Source organism: Geotrypetes seraphini, chromosome 2 (genome assembly GCF_902459505.1).
Source record: "Geotrypetes seraphini chromosome 2, aGeoSer1.1, whole genome shotgun sequence".
Classification (NCBI taxonomy): domain Eukaryota; kingdom Metazoa; phylum Chordata; class Amphibia; order Gymnophiona; family Dermophiidae; genus Geotrypetes; species Geotrypetes seraphini.
This window is the reverse complement of record NC_047085.1, coordinates 348,519,046-348,546,509: the sequence shown is the minus strand read 5'-3', so window position 1 is coordinate 348,546,509 and position 27,464 is coordinate 348,519,046. Positions and strand designations below refer to the sequence as shown.

General features: G+C 44.0%; 1 protein-coding gene across 9 annotated transcripts in view; it reads right to left on the bottom strand.

Annotated features, from left to right (window-relative positions):
* Window positions 1–26,466, bottom strand: part of CLASP2 (cytoplasmic linker associated protein 2) — a 650,335-nt gene extending 623,869 nt beyond the window's left edge. For all 9 annotated transcript variants that reach the window (XM_033930348.1, XM_033930349.1, XM_033930352.1 and 6 more), the window contains exons 1-2: window positions 25,803–26,466; window positions 19,088–19,166 (exon numbers count right to left, since the gene is read on the bottom strand). In XM_033930348.1, the coding sequence (XP_033786239.1) occupies window positions 19,088–19,166; window positions 25,803–26,021 (298 nt within the window). In that variant the 5' untranslated portion in view covers window positions 26,022–26,466. The remainder of the gene's footprint in view (window positions 1–19,087; window positions 19,167–25,802) is intronic.
* Window positions 26,467–27,464: the final 998 nt, after the last annotated feature.

Here is a 27,464-nt window from a genome sequence, read left to right as displayed (position 1 = left end):
CGCCTTCAGGCCTGCCTGGTGTGACAAACGGACGTCTTTCCCAAGGTTTGCCACAGGGAAATTAAGGAAAGTATATAAACCCCAGTGCAGAAGGGCTGACCAGGTCAGTGCCCAGGACAATAAATTAGCTGACTACCTGGTGAGTGACAATGAAATGGAAATAGAACAGGAAGGTTTAGACTTACCTGAAGCAGTCCCAAAGCCAGGCAGGAAGAAGCTGCCTTGCTATTGTCCATTGCCTGTAAGGCAGAAAGCTCACAAGCAGTTTCCCCTCAGAGAAACGGCATGGGCTGAGGAAGGAATTCCCTTCCCCCATCCAAAGCCAAGGGGGAGTGGTTCTTCCCCTCAGCTTAAAGCCAGGCTCGTTAGAGAGCAGAGGGAGGAAGGAGGAGGTGCAGAACGAGGCTTGGCGGTAGAGCAGAGGCAGGACAGGGCTGAGCAGTTCCTCAGCACTGACTGGGAAATGACTGAGGAACAGGCTGGTAATTTGGCCACTGAATTCCTTCTCCCAGAACCCATGGTGTTGGAGGAAAGTGGGGCTATACAGGAAAGCTGGCCAGAGGAGATGGAGAGCTGAATATCCTGAAAAGGTCTGTGAACAGAGTTTTGTTTTGGCTGTATTTCTCTGTTGGCTCTTTGAACTAATGACTGTGGGAGTTACTAAGGAAATAATCCTGTACGGCAATTTCACATGCTGTTTTGCTGAAGTGTGGAAAGGATACAGTAATCTCCTCTGCAGGTTATGTGCACAGCTGAACCCAACGCCAGGCTGTAATGCTGGCTAGTTTTAAAGCCCAGAATGTCCTGACTTCCACACTCCGTGAAAGTGCCCAGCTGTAAAGGAATTGCCATAGCAACTAACTAATTCAATTAGTCTGCCTGCCTCGTAGGAAGAGTGAAATTAACCCTCTCAGGGAAAAGCCTGCTTGTGACTAGGGAGAAAGTCCAGCCCAGCTGGAGAGATTAAGAGCACTGTAGGACAGCACAGAATATTTCTCAATCATGAACAAGAATGTCTCTCCTGTAAAGCTACAATGGAGAGTTATTGGTGCTAACTGTTTCACCTCCTAGCCTCATGGAATATTAATGACTGTATGTGATTTACCAACCCAGTCCAGAGTTGATTACTGGGTGACTAAGAGTGAAATGAACTTTTTCTGTTGTTTTTGTATGAGGTACATGCTCCCAGGAAAACCCGGAGCGGCACAGTAATTCCACGGCCGGTGGCCGAATAAAAGCTTATGTTTTCAACAAGGCCATTCTGACAAAGTGTGATTTTTTCCCATAACCCTTGGAGAATAAGCTTAGTTGGGCATTTGCCAACGACTACCAACTTGAAAGGTGACCTAATTCTAAAGGGACCACGCCAGTAACAAGCTTCATGTCACTACCCGACGGCTCAGGGTGTTCGCAGAGAGCGTGGGTGGGACACTAGGGAGCATTTTTTTAAAAAAAACGTGCTTCCCGATTGGCTGATTAGACAGCTGTAGGACGCCTACAGCTGCCTAAAATCGGGACGCACTTTTGGAGAATCAGGGCCACAGTGTCAAGTACTTCAATGCATATAACAGTTTAAAAATAGGGAACAAAAATAAAATAATTTAATTACAGATAAACATAAGATATGCTAAATGAACAAATTTATTTATGGATACAAAAGGAAAGGGAGTATCGTAGGATCAGTTTTGCATTATCTGAACAAGACATTTCAGTTTTCTGTGTATTTCTCTTGAACACAGTAGAGTTGATAGCTGTTTCAGTCCATGTGGCTAGGAAGATAAAATCAAAACCAGCAAGATTGAGGAGGAGTGTGTGGCACAGTGGTTAGAACTACAGTCTCAGCACCCTGAGGTTGTAGGTTCAAACCCTATACTGCTCTTTGTGACCCAGGGCAAGTCACCTAATCCTCCACATTTAGTACAAGGACTGAGCAGGCCAGGCAGGATCTGATGAAAGAAAATTATATGTCATCATTAAATGATTATAAAAAGCTACACATTTGGCCAAGGGGTCATTCCACATCAAGTGGACCAATTTTGAATATCAGCCAAACTGAATAAAATTTTGTGTGGACATTCACTAGGGTCTCAAACTAAATTATGCAAAATTTTTCAGCTGGATGTCTATTGGTTCAAGACTTGCAGGCAGCTGAACAGAAGTCACCTTCAGAGTGCCATGCTCCGCATAATACAAAACAGTCAATTTGTTCAGGCACTGCAGCCCAACAAAAGTCATCAGGGAAAAAATATCTAGATTCCATAGATAAACTCGAATTTCCAGATCGTCTTCTTGATTTCTGATCTTCTGAAGATAAATTTTTGATGGACTTTAAGTCACTTTGGCCAGAATAAAAACCTGATGGTTTGTGGCATTTCAGAACCATCATAAATCCCAATACTACAAGGACCTAATTTGTTGTTAACCTCCTCCATAAGATAGAATAGATGGTCACCTGAAAATAACAATAATAAAAGAAATGTGAAACAAATCAAGGAAAACCTATAAGAACACAAGAAAACATAAGTGACATCTGTTAAACAATAGAAAAAATAAACTACTAGTTTGTAGAAAGGAAAAGATGGAAATAGGATGCCTAGGTCATAGTTTCATCAAGATAAAACATCAGGATGGGCCAGGACCTGTCCATCAAGACAGCCATTCTACCATAAAGCACACAATAGTTTCACATAAGAACAAAAGAATAACTTTACTGGGTCAGACCAATGGTCCATCAAGCCCAGTAGCCCGTTCTCACGGTGGCCAATCCAGATCACTAGAACCTGGCCAAAACCCAAGGAGTAGCAATAGTCCATGCTACCGATACAGGGCAAGCAGTGGATTCCCCAATGCCTTTCTCAATAACAACCTCCAGGAAATTGTCCAAACCTTTCTTTAAGCCAGCTACGTTATCTGTTCTTACCACATCCTCTGGCAACGCTTTCCAGAGCTTAACTATTCTCTGAGTGAAAAAAAATTTCCTCCTATTGGTTTTAAAAGTACGTTCCTGTAACTTCACAGAGTATCCCCTAGACTTTGTAATTTTTGACGGAGTGAAAAATCAATCCACTTGTACCCATTCTACTCCACTCAGGATTTTGTAGACTTCAATCATATCTCTCCTCAGCCGTCTCTTTTCCAAGCTGAAGAGCCCTAATCATTTTAGTCTTTCCTCATATGAGAGGGGTTCCATCCCCTTTACCATCTTGGTCACTCTTTGTTGAAACTTTTCTAGTGCCACTATATCTTTCTTGAGATAAGGAGACCAGAACTGAACGCAATACTCCAGTTGAGGTAGCACCATGGAACAATACAGGGGCATTATAACATTCTTAGTCTTGTTAACCATACCTTTTTTAATAATTCCTAGCATCCTGTTTGCATTTTTGGCCGTCGCAGCACATTGTGTGGAAGGTTTTATCATATTGTCTATGATGATACTCAGATCCTTTTATAGGGCGCTAATCCCCAAGGTGGACCCTAGCATCCTGTAACTGTGATTCAGGTTATTCTTCCCAATGTGCATCACTTTGCATTTGTCCACATTAAATTTTGCCTATCATTTGTATGCCCAGTCTTCCAATTTCCTAAGGTTCGCCTGCAATTTTTCACAATCCGTATGCGTTTTAACAACTTTGAACAGTTTAGTGTCATCTGCAAATTTAATCACCTCACTCATCGTTCCAATTTCCAGATCATTTGTAAATAAGTTAAATAGCACCGGTCCCAGTACAGACCCCTGCGGCACTCCACTGTTTACTCTCCTCCATTGCGAAAAATGACCATTTAATCCTACCCTCTGCTTTCTATCCAATAACCAATTCCTAATCCACAACTGAACTTTGTCACCTATCCCATGACACTTTAATTTTTTCAGGAACCTCTTGTGAGGAACTTTATCAAAAGCTTTCTGAAAATCTAGATACACTATATCAACCGGCTCACCTTTATCCACATGTTTATTCACAGCTTCAAAATATCTAATCTAATCTTCAGTTTATATACCGGATCATTTCTCAAAGGAACTCGACTGTTTACAATTTATTAAATATAAAATGACGTAGTAATAGAGAAAGTGCTATTAGAATAACAATTCCTGAAACAGTACTATTTTTTAAGATTATTTTTTATCTTTTAAATTTCTATCTTAAAATATACTTATTACAATTTGTCAACTGGTAATCATAAAAACTATTGTGTAAACAGCCAGGTTTCTAAATCTTTCCGAAATTGCTGTAACTGACCTAACAGTCTTAAAAAAACTGGGAGTTTGTTCCAGATCTCCACCAATTTAAATGGTATAGATTTGCAAAGTTTCCCGGCACATTTAAGTCTCTAGAAGATGGAAATGATAATTTATAAATTGTTGCAATCCTTGAATGGCAAGATCTAAGCGCATTCCAACATAGAGGAATTGAAGGATCGAATATTCCATAGAGGAATTTAAAAACGACACACGCAAACTTAAACTGTATCCTATGAGAGACTGGAAGCCAGTGAACCTTTCTCAATAATGGGGACACATGGTTGTATTTTCTCTTTCGAAAGATAAGTTTAGCCACTGTCAAGTAAATTTTTGAGGCAAGATCTCCCTCGGCTGAACCAATGTTGATTCCATCTCATTAAATCATGTTTGTCTACGTGTTCCACAATTTTATTTTTTATAATTATTTGTACCATTTTTCCAGCACTGAAATGAGGCTTACTGGTCTGTTATTTTTCCGGATCTCCCCTGGAGCCCTTTTTAAAAATCGGCGTAACATTGGCCACCCTCCAATCTTCAGGTACTACAGACTATTTTAGCGACAGGTTACAGATCACTAATAGCAGGTCAGCAATTTCATGTTTGAGTTCTTTTAATACCCTGGGATGTATCACTTTTTAACTTGTTGATTTGGCTTAGTACATCTTCCAGATTCACCGAGATTTCTTTCAGTTCCTCCGCATCATAACCCTTGAAAACCATTTCTGGTTCAGGTAGGTCTCTTACATCTTCTTCTGTAAAGACCGAAGCAAAGAATTAATTCAGTCTTTCCTCTATGGTCTTATCCTCCCTGAGTGCCCCTTTTGCTCCTTGATCATCCATGATCAGGGAGTCAAAAACCCATTGACCGTACATCGTCATGTCCCCCCCCCCCCTCTGCGAGAAATCCTGATGAGCTGGCAGAGGGAGTCAAGACCCCATCAAATGAAGTGTGGGAGGACGTGGCATGGTCTAGACAAGAGTTGTAAGTTCTGGATGGATATTAAGAAACTGTGCTATGAAAAAATCCAGTTTGCAGTGAAAGAAAGAACATAAGAAGGAGTAGAAAATGGCCAACCTGCACTAAACCTCTTGTAATTCTGAAAATAGGGCCGCAAGAGGAAGGATTCAAAAGAACTCCTAGGATTAACAGGCGGCAAGCTCAGTTAGCCATAATTCCTAAAATCCACTATCAAGTCCACGGAAGCTTCTTGAAAACCCAACTGCCCTTAAAGGGAAGACGCATTAGGCAGAATCTTGAAGCTGCATTCAGCACCCTATGGCAAACAAACTGCACCTTGAGGCCTATAAGACAAGGCTGTCGTCCCAAAAGAAAACTTCAGATATGAAACCAACTTCCAATCCAGATATCCTTCACCCCTCTTGAAACCTACCTGCGGCGCGGCTTGGAGCCAAAAAGAGAGGAAGCCTAGACCTCTCAACCGGGAGTAATTGGCAAAAGGGGACTTGATATGGTCCTTTTTTTTATTGGTTTTGGCATTCAAAGATGTAGGTTTAGGGAAATAATTGACTTTTCCCTGGTCACCAAAAATTTGTCCTGAGCCACAAGTAGCTGCACAGCACTTGCTGCCAGCTTAGTGGGCCGTCTAATATGCTGAATTAGAAGATGGTGGTCCCAGACTGCTGCTGAATAGACTCTGCAACCTGGAGGAGCTGCTGCTCATAAAATAGAGGAAGACAGTCCTGTCCACATGAATAGGAGAAGTGCCATCAAGCCACCCTGCTCCTCCCCCATAGTCCTCTGCAACTCAGAAATTCTCACTTAAACTACTATTAAATATTTCTATAGCGCTACCATACACCCGCAGCGCTATCCAGAGAATAAAACATCCAAGTAGGCAAAGTCTCTGGATTGAGAGACCCCGAGAGAGACAAGGAGAAACCCGCATAAAGCACCAGGTAATCTCCAATCACTGACGGCACTCTGCCATGATGTGCCTTATGCCGATCCGATGCAGAGAGCATCTGAACTGGGCAGGCAAGCACAAAGTTTAATTCTCCCTGCAACAGTCTGTCATGCCTAACAATCTGGGCTCATAACACAAACATGTGCCTGAAACACAAAACAAAGTGCAAAGAAGCACTCTCTGAGACCGACAACTGCGTCATTTTTTAAAATGCAGAAAAATTACAGCCAACTCATCTATGTCCGACAACCCAGAGACCTCAGCCCCGCTGAAAAATTACAGCCTGGTAAAATGCTGCGGCTCTGCCTACAATGGAAGAACTCAGCCCCGCTGAAAATTACAGCCTCGGGAAACGCTGTGGCTCTGCTGACAGGGAAGGAGCTTGGCCCCGCTGAAAATTACAGCCTTGGGAAACGCTGTGGCTCTGCTGACAGCAGAGGAAAGGAAGCGTGCGCCGCCTGCGCATGGGAAAAATGTCAGTCAGTCAACAGCTTGCAAAATACAATACTGGAGCCCTCCAAAAATATATACTCACACTTCAATTACTAAACATTAGTACTGCCCAACAGAAACCTTAGCGTTCAATACACAAAACAGCAGCTGTTGTACTCGCGCGACGCCAAACCCGCATTGTACACAATTACAGACAAATATACTCACGAGCTGTTTGATAGTGCCGGTAAATGTTGCATACTCAGCAGTAGTAGGGCAGATAAAGAATTTAGTGACTGTGGTCTCCCTTTGTTGTTTTTTTTTTTACAATTAAGGGAAAGAAGAAAAATGGAGACCAAGTTAAACCCTCTATCACTGGAGGGAGAGTGAGGCAGGGACCTTGGAGGGGCACAGGTGTAACCCCTCAAACCGGCACTGTTCAGCCGGACACCCCTGTCTCACTGAAGAGAAACCTCAACAGGAGAATAAAATTGCCCAGTCACAGCCAGAATTCAGGAGCTAGTTGAATAGCGACCATCTGCCTGCTGGAGATAGAGCATACTGAAGATACAGGAGGCGTGCCAGCCAATAGGACCACCTGCTAAATCAGTTTCTCTATCTCCACCTGCTGGTAGATGTGTGCTATCCCACTAGTCTCTGGATTCATCTGCTGCTGTTGCTAAGGAAATATGGGTTAGATTCACTAACCCTCCTATCCGTGTGCGACTGGATGCAGGCCGACCGATTTGCCAACCATTTTCATGCAAATGGGGGCGATCGGAGGCATGCCCCAAACCGACTGCACGGATCGCTAAAGCCCTGACAGTAGTGGCAGGAGAAACAGCCTCCTGTCACTACTGTCAGGGCTTCTGCCGGCTTCTTTAATTTTTTTTTTAAATCGGGCAGTGTTTGTTTATGGCCAATCAGGGACTTCCTTAGACTCCGCCTAAGGAAGTCCCTGATTGGCTGAGGCACCCCAGGCCTTTCCCAAGGGAGGAGCCCGAGGCGCCTCAGCAAATCAGGGCCTTAGGTCCCTCCCCGTGCATCAGATGATGCATCAGGGCGTGGCCTAAGGCCAGTATCGCGGCAGAGGAGGAGGACATTTGCCCTTCCTCCTGCTCCCAGAGACCACAGGACTCGGAAGGCCTAAGGAGCAGGACGGACTTGGCACCTCTCCTGCTCCCACTGTTTCTAAAGGTACGGGGAGGGGATGGGCAGGGCCCAGCCAGCCGGACAACCTACTAAAGAGAGGGAGGTGGGCTGAGCTGGGGCCGGCCAGGTGGCGTTTGCGATGGCAGGAGGGAGATGGCATCCCTCCTGCCTTATGTTCGGTGAGGCATCGGCTCAAGGGGGGGGTGGGCATCAGCACACGGGGGCATCGGCGCAGGGGGGTTAAAACCATGGGCTGGCAATTATATAGAATATATAAAAAAGGAATAATTCCTTTTTTATGTATTCTGTAAAAATTGCCAGCCCGAGGTTTTAAAAGGCAGAAGAGGGCAGGAGAGTCGGCCAGAATAGAAGTGACTGGTCTTCAGCAGTCGCTTCTTTTCTGATCAGCAAGCCCAATCGGTATTAACTAAACTGTTTAATGAATCGCTACCCTCCCAAATTTGCATGCCATTTCCCTCATTTGCATGCACGGATCGGAAGGGGATCGCTAAACACTTTAGTGAATCGGGTCAGATGGGAAATCAGGTCACAAAGGGCTCACAAACCGATTGGTACACGATCGGTTTGCTTAGTAAATCTAGCCCTATGTAACTTAATGCAACAAACAAATGTGTCTAGGACCCAGACAAGAAAACGCAAAGTGGGAACCAAATGTGTCAACAAAAACAAACAAACTAAAAAAAAGACTTTGAAGCCTAAAAAACCAACAACACCAGCATGGACATGTAAATGGAATAAACAATTGAAAATAAACAGTTATGTACATAGGTCTGATACAATATGTGTAAATTTAATCTGAGAATCTGAGAATATTACAGAAGAGGATTAAAATCAAGTTCAGCCGTGTTTTGCCATCGGTGATCTCAGACTCTCAGGTGGGGTTTGTGCGTGATAGGCCAGTGGCTAAGAATATCCGGCGCATCTTGTTGGCGTTAGAACGGGTGGGACAGGACGGTAGCCCCGCCATGCTCATCAGTTTTGACGCAGAGAAGGCGTTTGATAAGGTGCGGTGGGGTTACCTTTTTGCGGTGCTGAGGACGTATGGTTTGGGCCCCTTCTTTTTTGGAGCAATCCAGGCACTGTATAGTGATCCAGAGGCGCGGATTTTAGTTAATGGGACTTGCTCTGTTTTTTTTCCTATTGGCCGCGGGACTCGCCAGGGCTGTCCCTTGTCGCCACTCCTCTTTGTGCTTTCTTTAGATCCTCTACTTCGGGAGCTTCAGGCAAATGCGGATATTCGGGGAATGGTCCTGGGAGATTCCCATTTTAAACTGGCGGCGTTTGCGGATGATCTCTTGGTTTTTTTAACGGACCCGCAGCGTTCCTTGCCCGTATTGTTGGAAAGTCTTCGGGAATATGGAGATTTCTCTGGCTTCGCCTTGAATTTTGCGAAATCTGAGGCGCTGGCTTCCTCGGTTCATCTTCAGCGGTTGTGGGGGGATAGTTTTCCGTTGCGCTGGGCTGACACCTCTTTTAGATATCTGGGGATTAGGCTGACTATGGATGTGGCCCAACTGTATCGTCTTAACATAGATAAACTCCTGGCGGATACTAAACTGTTACTAGCCAAATGGCAGGCGTTGCCGCTGTCTCTGTTGGGGAGAATTCATTTATTTCGTATGGTTGTTTTCCCGAGGTGGCTTTACGTTCTTCAGACTCTTCCCCTTTCTTTGTTGCAGAGGGATATTCGTTCCCTCACCTCCCTATTGATCCGGTTTTGTTGGGGTGGACGCAGACCTAAACTGAAATGGTCCTTGTTGGTGGGGCCTGCCCATGGGGGTGGTTTGGGGGTGCCTGACATCAGGGTTTATAACCAGGCCTGTTTGCTTCGTCATCTTAGTGATTGGGTGTTGGGTACCGCTTTTTATACGGATCTTTCTCTGGAGCGGGATCATTTTTATCCTCTTCATCTCTTGTATCTCCTCCATGCCCCATTGTCTAAACTGCCGCGACCCTGTAGGCGTAGTATTTTGTTTCGGTCCTTGTGGACAGTGTGGCATCAAATCCTTCGGTTGTGGAATCAGGACTCTCATTCTAGTGTATTTCTACCGTTGGCGGGGAATTTAGCTTTCCCTCCGGGGGTTGGACCTTCCGTGTTCGGTCGCTGGAGGGCGCGGGGGGTGGAACAGTTGCGGCATGTTCTGCGGGATGATGGGTCTCTCTTACCTTATGCTGAGTTGGCGGGGAGGGGGGTCCCTGAGATTGGCCTTCCATTTGCTTATTGTCAACTCAGTCACTATGTGGCTTCCCTCCAGGGGACTTCCTTGCAGGGGGATTTTGGGACCCAGCTCTGCACTCTTTTGGCTGCAGATCCTGATACCAGGGTCTCTATATCTGCTTTGCATGGCCGGATTCTGGCTCTTTGCCCGCCTAGGGTTTTCCCCGGTATTTTGGAGGCATGGCAGCGGGACTTGGGTAGGGACTTGGGGGACAATTTCTTGTTAAAAACCCTGAATCGAACTGCGGGCTTGGTACATAGTGCTGAGTTACGTGAATGTCACTTTCGAACTGTCCTGCGGGCCTATGCTTCCCAGTCAGGCTTACCATATGGGTTGTATTGATACTCAGTTATGCATCCGCTGTTCGGTGGAGGTAAATTCTTACTTTCATGGTATTTGGAGTTGTGAGGGGATTCAGACCTTCTGGACGGACATGGCCTCCTTTTTACAGGGCTTGTTGCGGACCCCTGTGCCAGTCTCCATGCAGTCTATGCTGTTTGCCCATTTCTCATTCTTATACATGTACACTTCTTATGAAAAATTATTTCTTAGTAAATGTTTTATTTTGGGGAAGAAATGTATCTTGTGTTGCTGGCTGTCTTCTGAACCACCTTCATTCTGGTACTGGAGGAATCGCCTTCATGAACTTATGGGTTGGGAGGCCCGTTTGGCTCGTTCTTCTCGACGCCGGAGCAGAGACTTTGTTCACACTTGGACTCCATATTTGAACATTTTGACTCCTGAGAGTCGTAGCCGGGTCTTGAATAGACTCCACCTCTGAAACTGTGCTTCTAGGTGTTTCTGCTGTTCCCTGCTTACGAGTTTTTCTGTATCAGTGGGGGGATGGGGAGGGGTGGCTGGGGGGTAGGGGCTTCTTTGTCGTGGGGGGGGGGGGTATGGTGGGTCCGGAGGGAACATAAGAGTCCAGTCCTCTACGGGTGTTTGATGAAAGTGCATCCTATGGTTGTTATTGCTGTTGTGTTTACTGTTTCTTAATAAAATAGATTTGAACATTAAAATCAAGTTCAGCATTTAAACCAGCAGGTATAACAGTATTGAGTTCACATAAATCAGTCTTTGTTCTAACACAGAAGCTGAGGATTAACGTTACCCCTGCGCCATCTAGTGGACAAGTGTCTGATAGCAAAAAAACAATGTCATCAATAGTATGTCCAGCAGATATCCAATGATGTATAAAAGGCAATGAGGTAATGTTTCTCAAAATACAGTTTTGATGCTCAATGATCCTGGTCTTAAGCATCCTCTTCATTTTTCCAATATACAATAGTTGGCATGGACAGATAAAGCACAGATACTTACCGTAACAGGTGTTATCCAGGGACAGCAGGCAGATATTCTCACTGATGGGTGACTTCACCGACGGAGTACCGGTACGGACATTTCAAGAACTTGAAAAAGTTCCTGATGGCCGCACCGCGCATGCGCGAGTGCCTTCCCACCCAACGTAGGCGCACGGTCCCTCAGTTAAGATAAGCCAGCTAAGAAGCCAACCCAGGGAAGTGGGTGGGTTGTGAGAATATCTGCCTGCTGTCCCTGGATAACACCTGTTACGGTAAGTAACTATGCTTTAGCCCAGGACAAGCAGGCAGACCTCCAAGCTAACAGATGGGATGGTAGGAGAGTTGGCCAAAGAAAATACAATTGTAAAACATAATGGCCAAAGTGCCCATCCCATCTGGAGAAAAAAAACAGACAATAGAGAAGTGAAGGAATGAACTGAGGACCAGGTGGCAGCTGTACAGAGTTCCTCAGTAATGTAACTATAAGGAAAACAACAAAAGCTGCAAAAATTCGAACTTAGGGACTGGGACACGAAATCCTCATGCCAGGCCAGTCCTTGGAAAGGAGAATGAGAGGGAGGCAATAAGCCAAGTGAAAATCGCTCCCATGAATATAGGATACCCAAACTGAGTTGAATCAAAAGAAAAGGTTGGGATAAAATCACTGCGGCTCCGACCTGAGTAACAAAGAAGAGAAAAAACCACTTATAGGACATACAAAGCCAGGATCCTCGTAGGAAAAACAAGGTACAGGAAGCAACACAGACAGAAGAACTGACTGTGCAAAATGAAAATAATATAAGATACTGTGGACATGAACACAGAAGCACCTTGGTTTGATGAAAGACTGATAAGGAGGAAGCTGCTAGCAGGGCATGAAAACTCACCTATCCCCCTGAAAGAGTTGAGAGACAGAAGGAAAAGCACAGTTACTTACCGTAACAGGTGTTATCCAGGGACAGCAGGCAGATATTCTTGACTGATGGGTGACGGCACTGACGGAGCCCCGGTACGGACAATTTTAGAGTGATTGCACTCTAAGAACTTGGAAAGTTCTAGTAGGCCGCACCGCGCACGCGCGAGTGCCTTCCCGCCCGACAGAGGCGCGTGGTCCCCAGTTAGGATAAGCCAGCTAAGAAGCCAACCCGGGGAGGTGGGTGGGACGCAAGAATATCTGCCTGCTGTCCCTGGATAACACCTGTTACGGTAAGTAACTGTGCTTTATCCCAGTTCAAGCAGGCAGCATATTCTTGACTGATGGGTGACCTCCAAGCTAACAAAAAGAGGAATGGAGGGAAGGTTGGCCATTAGGAAAACAAATTTTGCAAAACAGATTGGCCGAAGTGTCCATCCCGTCTGGAGAATGCATCCAGACAATAATGAGATGTAAAAATATGAACTGAGGACCAAGTGGCAGCCTTGCAGATTTCCTCAATAGGAGTGGAACGGAAGAAAGCTACAGATGCTGCCATAGCTCGGACTCTATGGGCCGTGACAGAACCTTCCAGTGTCAGTCCGGTCTGAGCATAACAGAATGAAATGCACGCTGCCAGCCAATTAGACAACGTACGTTTAGAAACAGGACGTCCCAATTTATTCGTATCAAAGGACAGAAAAAGTTGGGGAGCTGATCTGGGGGGTTTCGTACGCTCTAAATAGTAAGCTAGAGCCCTCTTACAGTCCAAAGTATGCAGAGCCTGTTCTCCAGAATGAGAGTGAGGTTTCGGAAAGAAGACAGGCAGAACAATGGATTGGTTGAGATGGAACTCAGAGACAACTTTAGGGAGAAACTTTGGATGTGTACGTAGAACTACCTTATCATGATGAAAGACTGTGAAAGGTGGGTCAGAAACTAGTGCATGGAGCTCACTGACCCTCCTGGCAGAGGTGAGCGCAATAAGGAAAAGTACCTTCCAAGTGAGAAACTTGAAAGTGGCAGTAGCCAAAGGTTCAAATGGAGGCTTCATTAAAGCGGAGAGAACCACATTAAGATCCCAGATCACAGGAGGTGCTTTAAGAGGTGGTTTTACATTGAAAAGACCTCGCATGAATCTGGTGACCATGGGATGAGCTGAAAGGAGTTTTCCATGGACTGGCTCATGAAAAGCAGCAATAGCACTGAGATGGACTCTGATGGATGTAGATTTGAGGCCAGAGTCAGACAGAGAAAGTAGATAATCCAACAATGTCTCCACTGCAAGGGACATGGGATTATGATGATGAAGAAGACACCAAGAAGAAAACCGTGTCCACTTCTGATGATAACATTGCAGAGTGGCTGGTTTCCTGGAAGCATCCAGAATAGAACGAACGGGCTGAGACAGAAGAGAATCATATGAAGTCAGCCCGAGAGATACCAAGCTGTCAGGTGTAGAGACTGGAGGTTGGGATGTAGAAGGGTCTCTTGATGCTGCGTAAGCAGAGAAGGAAATAGTGGAAGCAGAAAGGGTTTTCTGGAACTGAGTTGAAGTAGAAGGGAGAACCAATGTTGTCTGGGCCACCGTGGAGCAATCAGAATCATGGTGGCTCGTTCCCTCTTGAGCTTGAACAAGGTTCGTAACATGAGCGGCAGAGGAGGGAAAGCATACAGGAACAGATTGGACCAATCCAGAAGGAAAGCGTCCGCTGCCAGACGGTGAGGAGAGTAGAGTCTGGAGCAGAATAGGGGCAGCTGGTGATTGTGAGGAGCTGCAAAGAGGTCTATCTGAGGAGTGCCCCACTGAGCGAAGATGGACTGTAGAGTTACAGGATCGAGTGTCCACTCGTGAGGTTGGAGAATTCTGCTGAGCTTGTCCGCTAAGGAATTCTGTTCTCCCTGAATGTAGATAGCTTTCAGGAATAGTTGGTGATCTGTGGCCCAAGCCCAAATCTTCTGGGCTTCTTGGCACAAGAGGCGAGAGCCTGTCCCACCCTGCTTGTTGATGTAGTACATCGCAACTTGATTGTCTGTGCACAGCAGGAGGACCTGAGGAAAGAGAAGATGTTGGAAGGCTTTGAGGGCATAAAACATCGCTCTGAGTTCCAGGAAATTGATGTGATGTTTCATTTCCTGGGCTGTCCAAAGCCCTTGAGTTTGGAATTCGTTCAAATGAGCTCCCCAGGCATAAGGGGAGGCGTCGGTGGTAATGACAAGTTGATGAGGAGGTAGATGAAACAGAAGACCTCTGGAGAGATTTGAGGATATCAACCACCATTGTAGAGACTGATGAAGAGATGATGTCACAGATATGTGTCGTGAGCAAGGATCCGTCGCTTGGGACCACTGGGTAGCAAGGGTCCATTGAGGAGTGCGCAGGTGAAGACGTGCAAGTGGGGTGACATGAACTGTGGAGGCCATGTGACCCAAGAGTATCATCATTTGCTTGGCAGAGATGGAACGTTGTGGAAGCACCTGCTGACATAGAGATTGAAGAGTTTGAAGACGGTTGGATGGCAGGAATGCTCTCATGAGGACTGTGTCCAGTACCGCTCCAATGAATTGAAGTCTCTGAGTGGGGATGAGATGAGATTTGGGTAGATTGATCTCGAACCCCAGAAGTTGTAGAAACAGGATGGTTTGGTTGGTGGCCAGGAGCACTGTTTGAGATGAATTGGCCTTGATTAACCAATCGTCCAGATAAGGAAAGACTTGAAGGTGGTGAGAGCGTAGAAAGGCAGCCACCACAATGAGACATTTGGTGAACACCCTTGGAGAGGAGGCAAGACCGAATGGTAGCACCTTGTATTGATAATGACAGCGATTGATCATGAAGCGGAGATACTGTCTGGAGGTCAGATTGACCGGTATGTGAGTGTATGCTTCTTTGAGATCGAGGGAGCATAGCCAGTCGTCTAGATTGAGAAGAGGGTAAAGAGTGGCCAGAGAAAGCATCTTGAATTTTTCCTTGACTAAACATTTTTTGAGATCGCGAAGATCTAGGATTGGTCTGAGATCTCCTGTTTTTTTGGGAACTAGAAAGTAACGGGAGTAGAATCCCTGTCCCTGCTGATCTAGAGGAACTTCCTCTATAGCGTTTAGAAGGAGGAGGGATTGAACCTCCTGAAGAAGGAGGGCAGACTGAGGAGTGTTCAAAGCAGACTCTTTTGGCAGACTTTGAGCTGGAAGGGTCTGAAAGTTGAGAGAGTAGCCGTGGTGGATGATGTTGAGGACCCATTGGTCCAAAGTGATAACCTCCCATCGGCTGAGGAAAAGAGAGAGACGACCACCTATAGGTTGAGGTAGGTGGGTAGAAATTGGAACACTGGCTATGCTTTGGAGAATGCAGTCAAAAGGGCTGTGTCGATTTTTGTTGTGGAGGTGGCTTCACAGGTTGCTGCTGTGGCCTGGGAGGCTGACGTTGCTGTTGACGTTGACGCCTGGGTTGCTGGGGAGCTGCTGGCAATGGGCGAGCTGCATAGCGTCATTGATAAGCCGACTGCTGTCTGAAAGGCCGAGTCTGAGGAGGCTTTTTCTTAGTCTTGAGCAGGGTATCCCAGCGTGTTTCGTGGGCAGAGAGCTTTTGAGTGGTCGAGTCCATGGATTCCCCAAAGAACTCATCCCCCAGGCATGGGGCATTGGCTAACCGATCTTGATGATTAACATCGAGCTCGGATACTCGAAGCCAGGCAAGGTGACGCATGGCCACAGACATCGCAGTTGCTCTGGAGGTAAGTTCGAAAGTGTCATAAATTGACCGAACCATGAACTTACGTAGTTGAAACAGAGAAGACGAGCAGTGATGAAAAGCTTGCTGTTTGCGCTGAGGAAGGTACTTTTCAAATGAAGCCATGGTGGTAAGAAGATGCTTAAGATAAAACGAAAAATGAAAAGCATAGTTACCAGATCTGTTAGCCAACATTGCATTTTGGTAGAGCCTCTTACCAAATTTATCCATGGCTTTGCCCTCTCTGCCAGGAGTTACAGAAGCATAGACACTAGCCCCTGTGGACTTTTTAAGAGTAGATTCCAAAAGCAGAGATTCATGCGGAAGCTGGGGCTTATCGAAACCAGGAATAGGAATTACTTTATACAATGAATCTAACTTACGGGGAGCTCCTGGAATTGTTAAAGGAGTTTCCAGATTCTTGTAGAAAGTTTCCCTCAAGATGTCATGAAGAGGGAGTTTCAAAAATTCCTTTGGAGGCTGATCAAAGTCAAGGGCATCTAAAAAGGCTTTAGACTTTTTAGATTCAGCCTCCAAAGGAATGGATAGAGAGTCCAGAATAGGGAGGGGTACGGGGATGCTCCCCAAGGAACATGTCTGTTCTGCTCATATGTTTATTAAAATTCTTGCTATACCATTTAAACTAAAAATAAGAACAAAGCAGTATACAAAAAAAAAAAAAATCAAACAGCACATGAAACAAAAACTTAAGCATTTGCAATATATAACAAGGTGCAACTTACACTATGAGATACCCCCAAGATTCTTCAATGTCCTTTATCCACGTTAAAACTGAATAAAGGAAAGGAAAGAAACATGTCCGGATTCCACGGCACATTCGAGACAGTAAGCAAGCAAATGAACATCTGACAGGGTGGGCTTCAGGAATAACGAGTTTGTCTACTAGAAAGAAGATTACAGCGGTAAGATCCTCATCTTTCCTTCTAGAGATTATTCCTGAACATTATTCCAGAACATTCAGGACATATCAAAAGCAGTTCAGAGTCTAGGATGAGGCAGATGAGCCTGCTGACAGTACGGAAGAACCAAATGTGGAGTCCATTTTGACTGCTAGTCCACCCTGTAAAACTTCATAAACATATGGAGAAAGGACCATGTGTCTGCTCTACAGATTTCTTTTGGAAACACTGCTGAAGATTCCACCATTGAGGAAGCCATGCTTCTAGTGGAGTTTGCCTTTACGGACATAGGTAGACGCTTTTCACTTCCAAGCTGAGTGAAAGAAATGGTCACATGGATCCATCTTGAGATGGTCTATTTCAAGGCTGGTCGACCTTTATGGGCAGCCCCCACCAGTACAAAAAGATGTATGATCCGACAGACAAAATTAATTTGTAACCTCCAAATACTGAAGTAATACCCTGTGCACATCCAACAATTTCAGCATCTTATCATCACTCTTCCTCTATTCCGAGGGAGTGAAGGCAGGCAGTCACACTTCTTGATTGATATGAAAGTTGAAAACTCTTTTGGTAAAAAAGATGGGATTGTGTGCAAGACCACCCCTGAGTCCAAAATTCTGAGGAAGTGATCTCTGCAGGACAATGCTTGCAGTTCCGACACTCATCTGACTGAGGTAATCACCACCAAAAACACTTTTTTGATTGTAAGATCCAAAGACGCTTGCTCTAGAGGTTCATATGGCACTCTAGCTAGTGCCCATAGGACCAGATTAAGACGCCAACTTGCAAAAGGCTGTCACATTAGAGGCACAAAGCACCCCTCAAAAACATGGCCAGATATGTAACGTGACGGCAGATAAAGGCAAAACGGCCCATCTGCAGTAACCATTATCTCTTTCTCTCTCCGAGAGATCCCACGTGCTTATCCCAGGCCCTCTTGAATTCAGACACAGTCTCTGTTTCCACCACCTCTTCCGGGAGTCCGGTAAGGTCCTCCAGCATCAATGTATCCAGCCATCTGATTGCAGGTTGCCCTCTTCTCCTGTTTCCTTCAATCTTCCCAAACATGATGTCCTTCTCCAATGATCTTACTTTTCTGGCAGTATGACCAAAATAAGACAGTTAACTTCATCATTTGGGCTTCTAGTGAGTCAGTTTGATCTCTTCCAGAATTGATTTGTTAGTTTTACTACCAGTCCATGGCCCGCATAAAATCCTTCTCCAACACCAAAGCTCAAATTAGTCAATCTTTCTGTCTGGTTTCTGTAGTGTTCAGCTTTCACATCCATAATTGACCAGAGAAAATGAACATGTGGACAAGTCTGATTTTCGTTTGGAGTGTTATTTCCTTGCCTTTGAATACTTTGTCAAGAGCCTTCATTGAAGAGCGACCAAGTGCTATTCTGCGGAGTATTTCTTCCCTGCTAGTTGCTTCTTTGTGAATGAAAGAGCCCAGGAGATTTAAATCCTTTACAACTTGTATTCTATCACCTTCAAGCTCAAAATCTTCATCATTTTCCATTTATGTTCAGTTCTAATCCCATGTTATGAATTTCGGCTTTGACTTTTCTCAGTAGATACAGTATGTCGTCTTTGCTGCTGGTGATGAGCGCAGGTTGTTTATATTTCGGCCACCAACTTTGAAACCAAAGCTTTCTTCTTCCAAATTTGCTTTTCTGAAAATAGCTTCACTGTAAAGGTTGAACAGGTAAGGTGACAAGATGCATCCTTGCCCAATGTCACGTTTTATTGGAAAGCAATCAGTGTTGCCCTAATCTATTCTCACTGCAAGCTGTTTGATTTTCATAGAGGCTCTTTATCATCTGAGTTATGTGTTTGGGTATTCCCATTTGTGCTAGAGTGCAGGTACAGGGATAAAAAATGCGGAGATGGGGTGGGAATGAGAAAAAATCTTTGACTGCAGGGAGGGAATGGGGATGAATTTGTCTCCACATCACTCTCCAGTATGTCTGTTCTCAGAGCTACCACAGGCTTGCAAGACCAAGAAACCCCCAGATAAGGAAGGAAGATGTCCCTAGTCTCAAATGGCTGATCTTGAGACTGCCAAAGCTATGATTCAGTCATTCAGCTGAGGCCTCTCAAGAGTGGAAATAAAATCACAAGTATGACAGTATGCATGTTGAACAGCACAGGACATTGAAGGGCTACATAAAAAATTAAAATATTAATACTCTGCTAAAAAAACATTCTTTTTTCTTTTTACTTACCAGTTCCCAAACAGGTTTTGAAGCGATCTAATACTCTCTCTGCTAAGGCACTCAGAAGATCTAACGCAAGTAATGCCACCTAAAAAAACAACAACAAAAAAAAAAAACTAATATTTACAACTAAACTACCATAAAACTGCTCAACTTTGCAGTTTTAAAAAAATCAGTACTTCCCTTTCTGGCTCCATTTTAAGGAAAATTGTTACAGCATATAAACACAGTTGAATTACAGCAAAAGCAAAATCACAACGAAAGAATAAATAATTATATTATAAGCCGCCAACCCAAGCGGCAAACAACTCTTTTTCATTATATCAAGATGCCTCAATTCCTTTTTGACATTCACAAAACCTTTCACAATGAAACATATCATTCATACCAAGCCAAAAAGGTACATATACCAACAAATGGTTCTAAAAATAAATGGAGAATGGAATGACAATTAAAATTACAAAAACCAAAGCCAGAAAAATGCAAAACACAATTTGAGAAGCAAAGATATAAAGAATGCATTGTTAATTAAATGTTTCAAGATGCTTTTAGTGAGCCTTTCAACAGTTTTGGGGACTTAAAGTATACTGGTTCCTGATGCCCTTGTCTCAAAACTTGTTACTGCATTGAAATAATCACTAATGGGCATTACACAGTAGAGACCTTGAAGTCAGCACAGTTCAAAACAGTACAGATGAGGATTTTTGTCTACGTAAAATTACCACATTCCTCATTAAAACAACTACAGGCAGACAAGTGATATTTTTATCTTAAAAGAGAAATGTTATATGATTTACAAAAGAAGTTTTTGCAGTAACAATTATACATCATGAAATTGTGCAAGGAATTTTACTGATGAAATAGAAGTTTCATTCAATTAGTCACACATTGGACAATTCACTTTACAGAACTCACTGAATGGTATTCAGCATGGTTATATATGGGGATCCTACAAATGACAATAGCGTATTACTAACATTTACTTATACAGCCAAAGCTACTCTATATCTAGAGGTTCCCATTCACTAGTTTGTTTAATTTAGACAATTAGAAACTCCCTGATTTTGCTAAAAACATAGGATCACTTTTACAAAGCCAAAGTAGCAAGTCCCAGTGTGGCAAATTTGACGCCATCCATAGGAACCAAATGGGCTGCATCACATTTTTGCCTCAAAACTAAACATTTTTGAAAACAAACAGTAGCCTATCCTTCAAAATGTCTGCAGCTTCTAAAGTAAGCTGATTAGTGTCATTTTTCAAATTAGTGCCTTCACCCTGTCAATCCACTTAAATGCAAGTTATCTTTTATTCTTTTTATAGTTCAGATTTCTTATTCAGCTTCTCAGAACCAATATGCTTTCCTCAGGCCATACCAACATAAGTAAATCAGCTCGCTCCTCTGATGCTTCAATATAGTCCATCCTCTCCTAACTCCTCTGATCCATCGTCCAATCACGATCCAGTCCTTGTCTCTAAGAAGAAAAGCTCAGAGATGAATCTTTCCACTTACTCCTAGGACTCATCAACAGTGGAGTCCTATTTCGGGATGAGGAGTCACCCACAACCACCCAACAGTCTTGTAGAGCAGTGGTTCCCAACCCTGTCCTGGAGGACCACCAGGCCAATCGGGTTTTCAGGCTAGCCCCAATGAATATGCATGAAAGAGATTTGCATATAATGGAAGTGACAGGCATGCAAATCTGCTCCATGCATATTCATTAGGGCTATCCTGAAAACCCGATTGGCCTGGTGGTCCTCCAGGACAGGGTTGGGAACCACTGTTGTAGAGGCCTAGATCCACTTCCCTCCTAGGCTCACTTTTGCACCCAAAAGGGCTGTTCTCCCATCTAGACAGTTTTATTTCTGATATTTCTGTCCTATGTAAAGTAGTATGCAAATAATATATTTTAATTCATTCGTCAGGCACTACTCAGTCCTTTATAATGCTCAGGGAATTCTGACACCAAGTATTGGAGGGATAGTCCACCCCTGCCACCTCCCACGTAGCCTTCCCTGTCAAACTACTTTTTTCCGCTGGCAGGGTCCCCACTATTCACCCTGACTTTACAAAGGAAGTTAGGGAACTAGCCTCAGACCCAGGTTGTTCTCTGGTATTTACTCTTCTTGGGGGATTTCTTCCAGGGACACTCAGCTCCCTATGACAGGATGAGCACCCTGTCACAAAATCATCATAAATGGGGAAAGCATACAGTGCAAGGATCATTGAATTATTTCCTCTTTTTCTGACCCCCCCCCCCACTCCTTCCCCTACAAGTCTCATTCACTTTTCCATGGTTCACTAAAAGGAACTTTCAGGAGTTTCTTATCCAAAATTTCATCTCTCCCAAAGTAGCATAATGTCATTCACTACATCATTCCAGAAATACCATATGGGATGGAATCCTGCTAGGTCAGACATGCAAGAAGTCACTGCTTGCCCTAGATCGGTAGCATAGAATCGTGCTACTCTTTGGGTACTAGTGACCTGGATTGACCACCACGAGGACAGGCTACTGGGCTAGATGGACCAGTCGAATGAGGGTTATGATGGCACCTTCTGAACCTGATGGAATACCGTCAATACCAGGTAACTTGTTTTTCGATAAGATTTAATTCCTGCTATGATTACTTCTTTTAAACTATCTGGTTCTTCAGCATCAGTTTCAAGTTCATTGTTATCTGTCAGCCTTACATTACTGAATGCTAGCTATCAGCATTTTCTGTTGGCATAACCAGAGTATCAGCAAAGGCCTCTGGGATATTATATTAATGATATTAATCTGACTGGTATTTTTGCACTGATACACCAAAAGACCATTCAGCCTTAGAATGCCACTAAATGAGATCTCTTACAGAGAGGAAGAGATAATAGTTACAGCAAATGGGCAGACTAAATGGGCCATTTGGCCTTTATCTGCCATCATGTTTCTATGTAAAATACCAGTACAGTACTTGAGATTAACAAAGAACCTTGGCGGAGTGCCATTAGGATCCACCACAGCCCTTGAGTTTCAACAGATGTGCTAAAGACAGATGCTTAAGGTAACCAGACAAAGAATGGCTCAAGCTACCATTATTGAGCAGTGGTCTCAAATCCTTTGCAGGGCTAAATTTTGGATTTATAGGTCCTTGGAGGGCCTCAGAAAAAATAGTTAATGTCTTATTAAAGAAATAGCAATTTTGCATGAGGTAAAACTCTTTATAGTTTATAAATCTTACTTTTGGCGGGCAAGAAGCAGAGGGTAGGAGTGAAGGGCCACTACTTGGACTGGAGGAAGGTCACGAGTGGTGTTCCGCAGGGGTCGGTGCTTGGACGCTGCTATTCAATGTATTTATAAATGATCTAGAAACGGGGACGAAGAGCGAAGTAATAAAATTCGCAGATGACACCAAGCTATGTAATGGGGCTAGGACTAAAGAAGACTGCAAAGATTTACAAAGGGACCTGAACAAACTAGGGGAGTGGGCGACGAGATGGCAGATGAAGTTCAATGTAGAGAAATGTAAAGTCTTACACATAGGAAACAGAAACCCGGGGTACAGCTACGCGATGGAAGGGCTGTTATTGAGTGAGAGTTCCCAAGAAAGGGACTTGGGGTAATAGTGGACATGACAATGAAGCCATCGGCACAGTGCGCAGCAGCTGATAAGAAAGCGAATAGAATGCTAGGAATAATCAAGAAGGGTATTACAAGCAGAACAAAAGAAGTTATCCTGCCATTGTATCGGGCGATGGTGCGCCCGCATCTGGAGTACTGCGTCCAATATTGGTCGCTGTACCTAAAGAAGGATATGGCGATATCGAGAGGATTCAGAAGACAGCGACACGTTTGGTAAAAGGTATGGAAAACCTTTCATACACTGAAAGATTAGAGAGACTGGGGCTTTTGTCGCTGGAGAAGCGGAGACTTAGAGGGGATATGATAGAGACTTACAAGATCACGAAGGGCATGGAGAAAGTGGAGAGGGACAGATTCTTCAAACTTTCGACAACTATAAGAACGAGAGGGCATTCGGAAAAATTAAAAGGGGACAGATTCAGAACCAATGCTAGGAAGTTCTTCACCCAACAGGTGGACACCTGGAACACGCTTCCAGAGGGAGTGATAGGACAGGGTACGGTACTGGAGTTCAAGAAGGGATTGGACAATTTTCTGAAGGAAAAGGGGATAGAAGGGTATAGATAGAGGGCTACTATACAGGTCCTGGACCTGATGGGCCGCCACGTGAGCGGACTGCTGGGCATGATGGACCTCAGGTCTGACCCAGCAGAGGCATTATTTATGTTCTTATCTTCAACAAGTCATTTGAGAGCCATTGTTTCAGACAGAAACCAACTGTGACAGAAAGATGCTAGAAAATACAAGAAACTCTTGAGAGACAGGCTTTGTCCATTGTTTCTCTTTTGCTTTCTCTTTCTCCTTCAACCTTTCACATCTCATACACCTCCACTCATTCAGACAAAACATCCTGCCTGCTCTTTCCACCCCCCTTCTTTCTGTCTTCAGCTTCTGCACACACACACACACACACACACACACACACACACACACATACCTCCTTAGCATTTTCAGGAAAGTCACATTTTTGGAAAGCAGAAACTACCATCAGTAGAAAGGAAGGTACAGTATGGAGAACAACTCCAGCGTCTATAATAAGGAAAAAGTGTCTCTGTACAAAAAAGCCTGAAGCTCCAAAATACGCCATGCCAAGACAAAGGCAACCAGAAAGACAGTATGAGGGTCAGATCCAGAAGAGAAACATTTGTCAGTGGCTTGAATGGGGCTTCCACAAGGCCCTGTAGAACGATGGTAAGAGTCTACAAAATGAAAGGATCATGAAAGGGAGGCTGCAAATGAAGTACCCCTCTCAAAACCTGGATGAGAAAGAAGCAAACTAAAACCCCTGCATGCCCAGAAGCACTAAAAGCCTGCTACCAGAACTTTAAGGGAGGCACCACTACACTCTTATCCAAGCCTGCCTGAAGAAAAGCCAGGACCCCCAAAATGGGAGCCCACTCTGGCACCACCTGGTCCTTAGCACACTACTGTTGGAAAGCCTTCCAGATGGAAGCAAAAGAAACCATAATTTAGAGTTTCATGGACTTCAATAGCGTCAAGAGGACCTCCTCTGAAGAACCATGCCTCATCAAGGCTGAGTGCTCAAGAACCATGCTGGAAGACCACAGCACTGTGGGTCTCCATTGGCACTGGACCCTGACTGAGAAGATTGCCAGGGAGAGGGAGGCTGACTTAGGGATAGGGACGTGGCTGCTGACTAGGAGGGGTGGGAAGGGAGGCGACTCATGGCAGATCCTTTACTTCGGGGACAAGGCCATTCACTGCTCCACGGGGCAGTGAAAAGCCTTCTTCCCATTCTCACAGCAACCAGTCAATATTTTTCCCTGTTCCTGCGGATTACCCACAGCTAGCCGCGGGAAACAGTCACCGTGTCATTCTCTAGTGCCAGCATCTGTGGCTTAATGACATTACTGATGCCTGCCAAGCTTGGTAAAAGGGAGTTTGCACACCTTCAGAGGAAGTCTTCAGCCAACATAGCTTCAGGGTATTCATCAGCTGGAATATTTATATTTTATATTTACATTAGAGGTTCTGATAGAGACAATTTATCAAGTATGTATTCTTCCCAATTAATATTTCCAAATTAATGAAGTGTCTTTATTTGTAAATGGATCTCTACCAGAGTTTCTAATCCAGTAGCATAATTAAATTAAATTACTACTTCTGAAGTTTATGGGGACAGGGAGTTATGGAGGAGATTATTTGCAGGGATGGATTAGATTCCAGCGGGGACAGATGAGGACAGGCATGATTCCTGTCCCTGTGCAACTCTCATTTGTTCTCCGATTACATTTATCATATTTCTATGATTGTTTCACCGTACTGTTAAATGTTTATTTTTTTGTAATACTGTCATTAGATTTGTCCTATTAGTAGGATTCAATATGCCATCTCCCAATTTGCCTCACTGACTATATTTGTGTTTATATTTGGTCCTATTGTTATACTATTCATAAAATTATGAATCTTTCCATAAAAGGTAATAAAACCCAATAAGCATATTTGTTGATTTTAAGAGCACTTAGCACTGCATCTGAAATTCCATATACACAAAAATAAAAAAATAAAAACACCTTTACAGTAACACAGGAAATTCAAATAAATTGTATATATAATTTTGTCCCGCATACCCCAAGGTACTGCTTTCCATACATTTATGTAAGAAAAAAGCCATCACAGAAAAGGCTCCGTGTCATGGATTTTTCTTAATCTGAGAACATATATTTCACAAATAAGTACTCTTTCACGGTTTTACCCAGAGCTAACTATTCCTTGCGGAAAAGTTGACAAACTTTCCACAGTCACTGATCAGCATTCCCAAACGTCAAACACAGTCAAAAAAGACATGGAAGAGCTTGCTCAGTATTGAGGGTACTCAGCACCAACAGAGCTGATTTATTTGCCTGATATCAACATTTTTATTTGAGCGGGAAGAGAAAGGTTAGCAATACCAAGGCTCCTGATAGTCTAATATTTGTAAAGTCAGGAAACCCTCCCCGCCCCCCCCCCCAAAAAAAAAAAAAAAAACCCCAACACAATAACGAACTAAGGAAAGAAGAGAACGAATTAAAGAAAGGGTGCTTTGTTTTTGTAACGTCCCATTGTCAACGCGTAAATGATCCTTTCGCGGCCCCGCTCTTCACCTTGTGGTTGTTGGAGCTGAGCCAGCCTGTCAGCTCGTCGAGCGTCGCCCCCAAGCGCTGCGTCTCGTGCAGGGCGCTCAGCGGCTCGGGCCCGGCCTGCGAGAGGAGGGCGAGCAGTTCGTGGCCCAGCTGCAGCCGGCGCCATACGTCCTTGTGGGGTTCCAGCAGCCGCCACAGAAGGTGATCCAGCCGCGAGCTCGGCTCCCCGACCACATCCATCCCCGGGGAGTGGGACCTTCCCTAAACACTCTCTTTTAATTGTTTCTCCAGCAACTCCACGATTCAGAAGTTGGTTGTTGTTTGTTTTTTCTTTCCAAAAAGAGAGGGAAATTTAAAACTGAAAACTAAAATCACCTCCTAGTTCCGGGAGAGGAGGGGGCGTGAAAGTCCTCAAGGCCCAGAGTGCTCACTTTTTTTTTTTCTTTTAACGACCCCCAGCAGCTCAAAAAAAGTGATGCACACAGACACGTTGAGGATGATTATTATTATTCCTCTGTCTTTCTTATCTTGCTCAGTACCGAATCCTGTCACTATGGAAGAGCAGTCACAGATAATTCAGCGCGCGCCAAAACCCTCTTACTGGCTAAGTAACTTCCGTAGTACAAGTGAGCGAGATATGAAAGAGAAACCCATACTCTGCTGCACGCTCATTTCATCTCCCCACTCACAGAGGGTGAACGAGGCGGGAGCCAAGCGCCCCCACTAACGTCACAAACCCTCCCTTTCCTAACTCCGCCCCCCCTAGGACCATCGCGGCAGGTTGGGAAGGGTTTTTCATTCATAAAAAATCAGAATTATAAAAGGGATCAACACAGTGGCCGACACCCGGGGCCCATCATTTTTTGACACCCACCCCATCTATATGAAAACTATGATTTTTAGTAACAATCTACACAAGAGTGTACCTAGGAAAAGGCAGCATCTTAAACACTGCAGTGAGCACTAGAACACCAACACATTCATTGTAAAACTAAACAAACCAGATCCTGCAGTAAATTGATCCTGTACAGTCAATGCTATCAGAAAGCCATGTCCCTTTCATACACACAGACAGATACACCCTCGCCCATATAGAATAATCACAAACTAAAAAAAGAAATATGTAGACAAAAGTTAAACTGAATTGCCAAGAAACCAGACTCTGCATACAATGCAACACCACAACACCACAAAAACAGTAATACATATCCTCTAATACTGTGCAAAATATAAAGACAGTAGATGTAAATTTGAAAAAAACTGATACATAACAATCACCACTTTACAAATTAACAAATAAAAATAAAACAAATAATGAGAAATAAGAAAATATCATTTTATTGGACTAATCCCCGTAAGCTTGGTCCTCATCCACACAAACCACCTGATTCCATCCACACAAGCCTTGAATTGTTTTATATTGAACTTATTATATTAAAGTATAAAAAGAAACAATATTCTGTACAATTGTCAATTTATAAATCAGCGTCTTCTCCCCACTCTCTTCCCCATTTCCCTTCAGTGTCCTCAGCCCACTCTCTCTCCACTTTCCTTCAGCGCACGCACATAAAAACAAGCAAGTAATTTTATATCATTTTCATTCTATTCATTCATAGAAATTAAAGTCTAAATAATGCCAGTCACATAACAAAACATGATTTTACAAAAATAATTCCCTGCAGT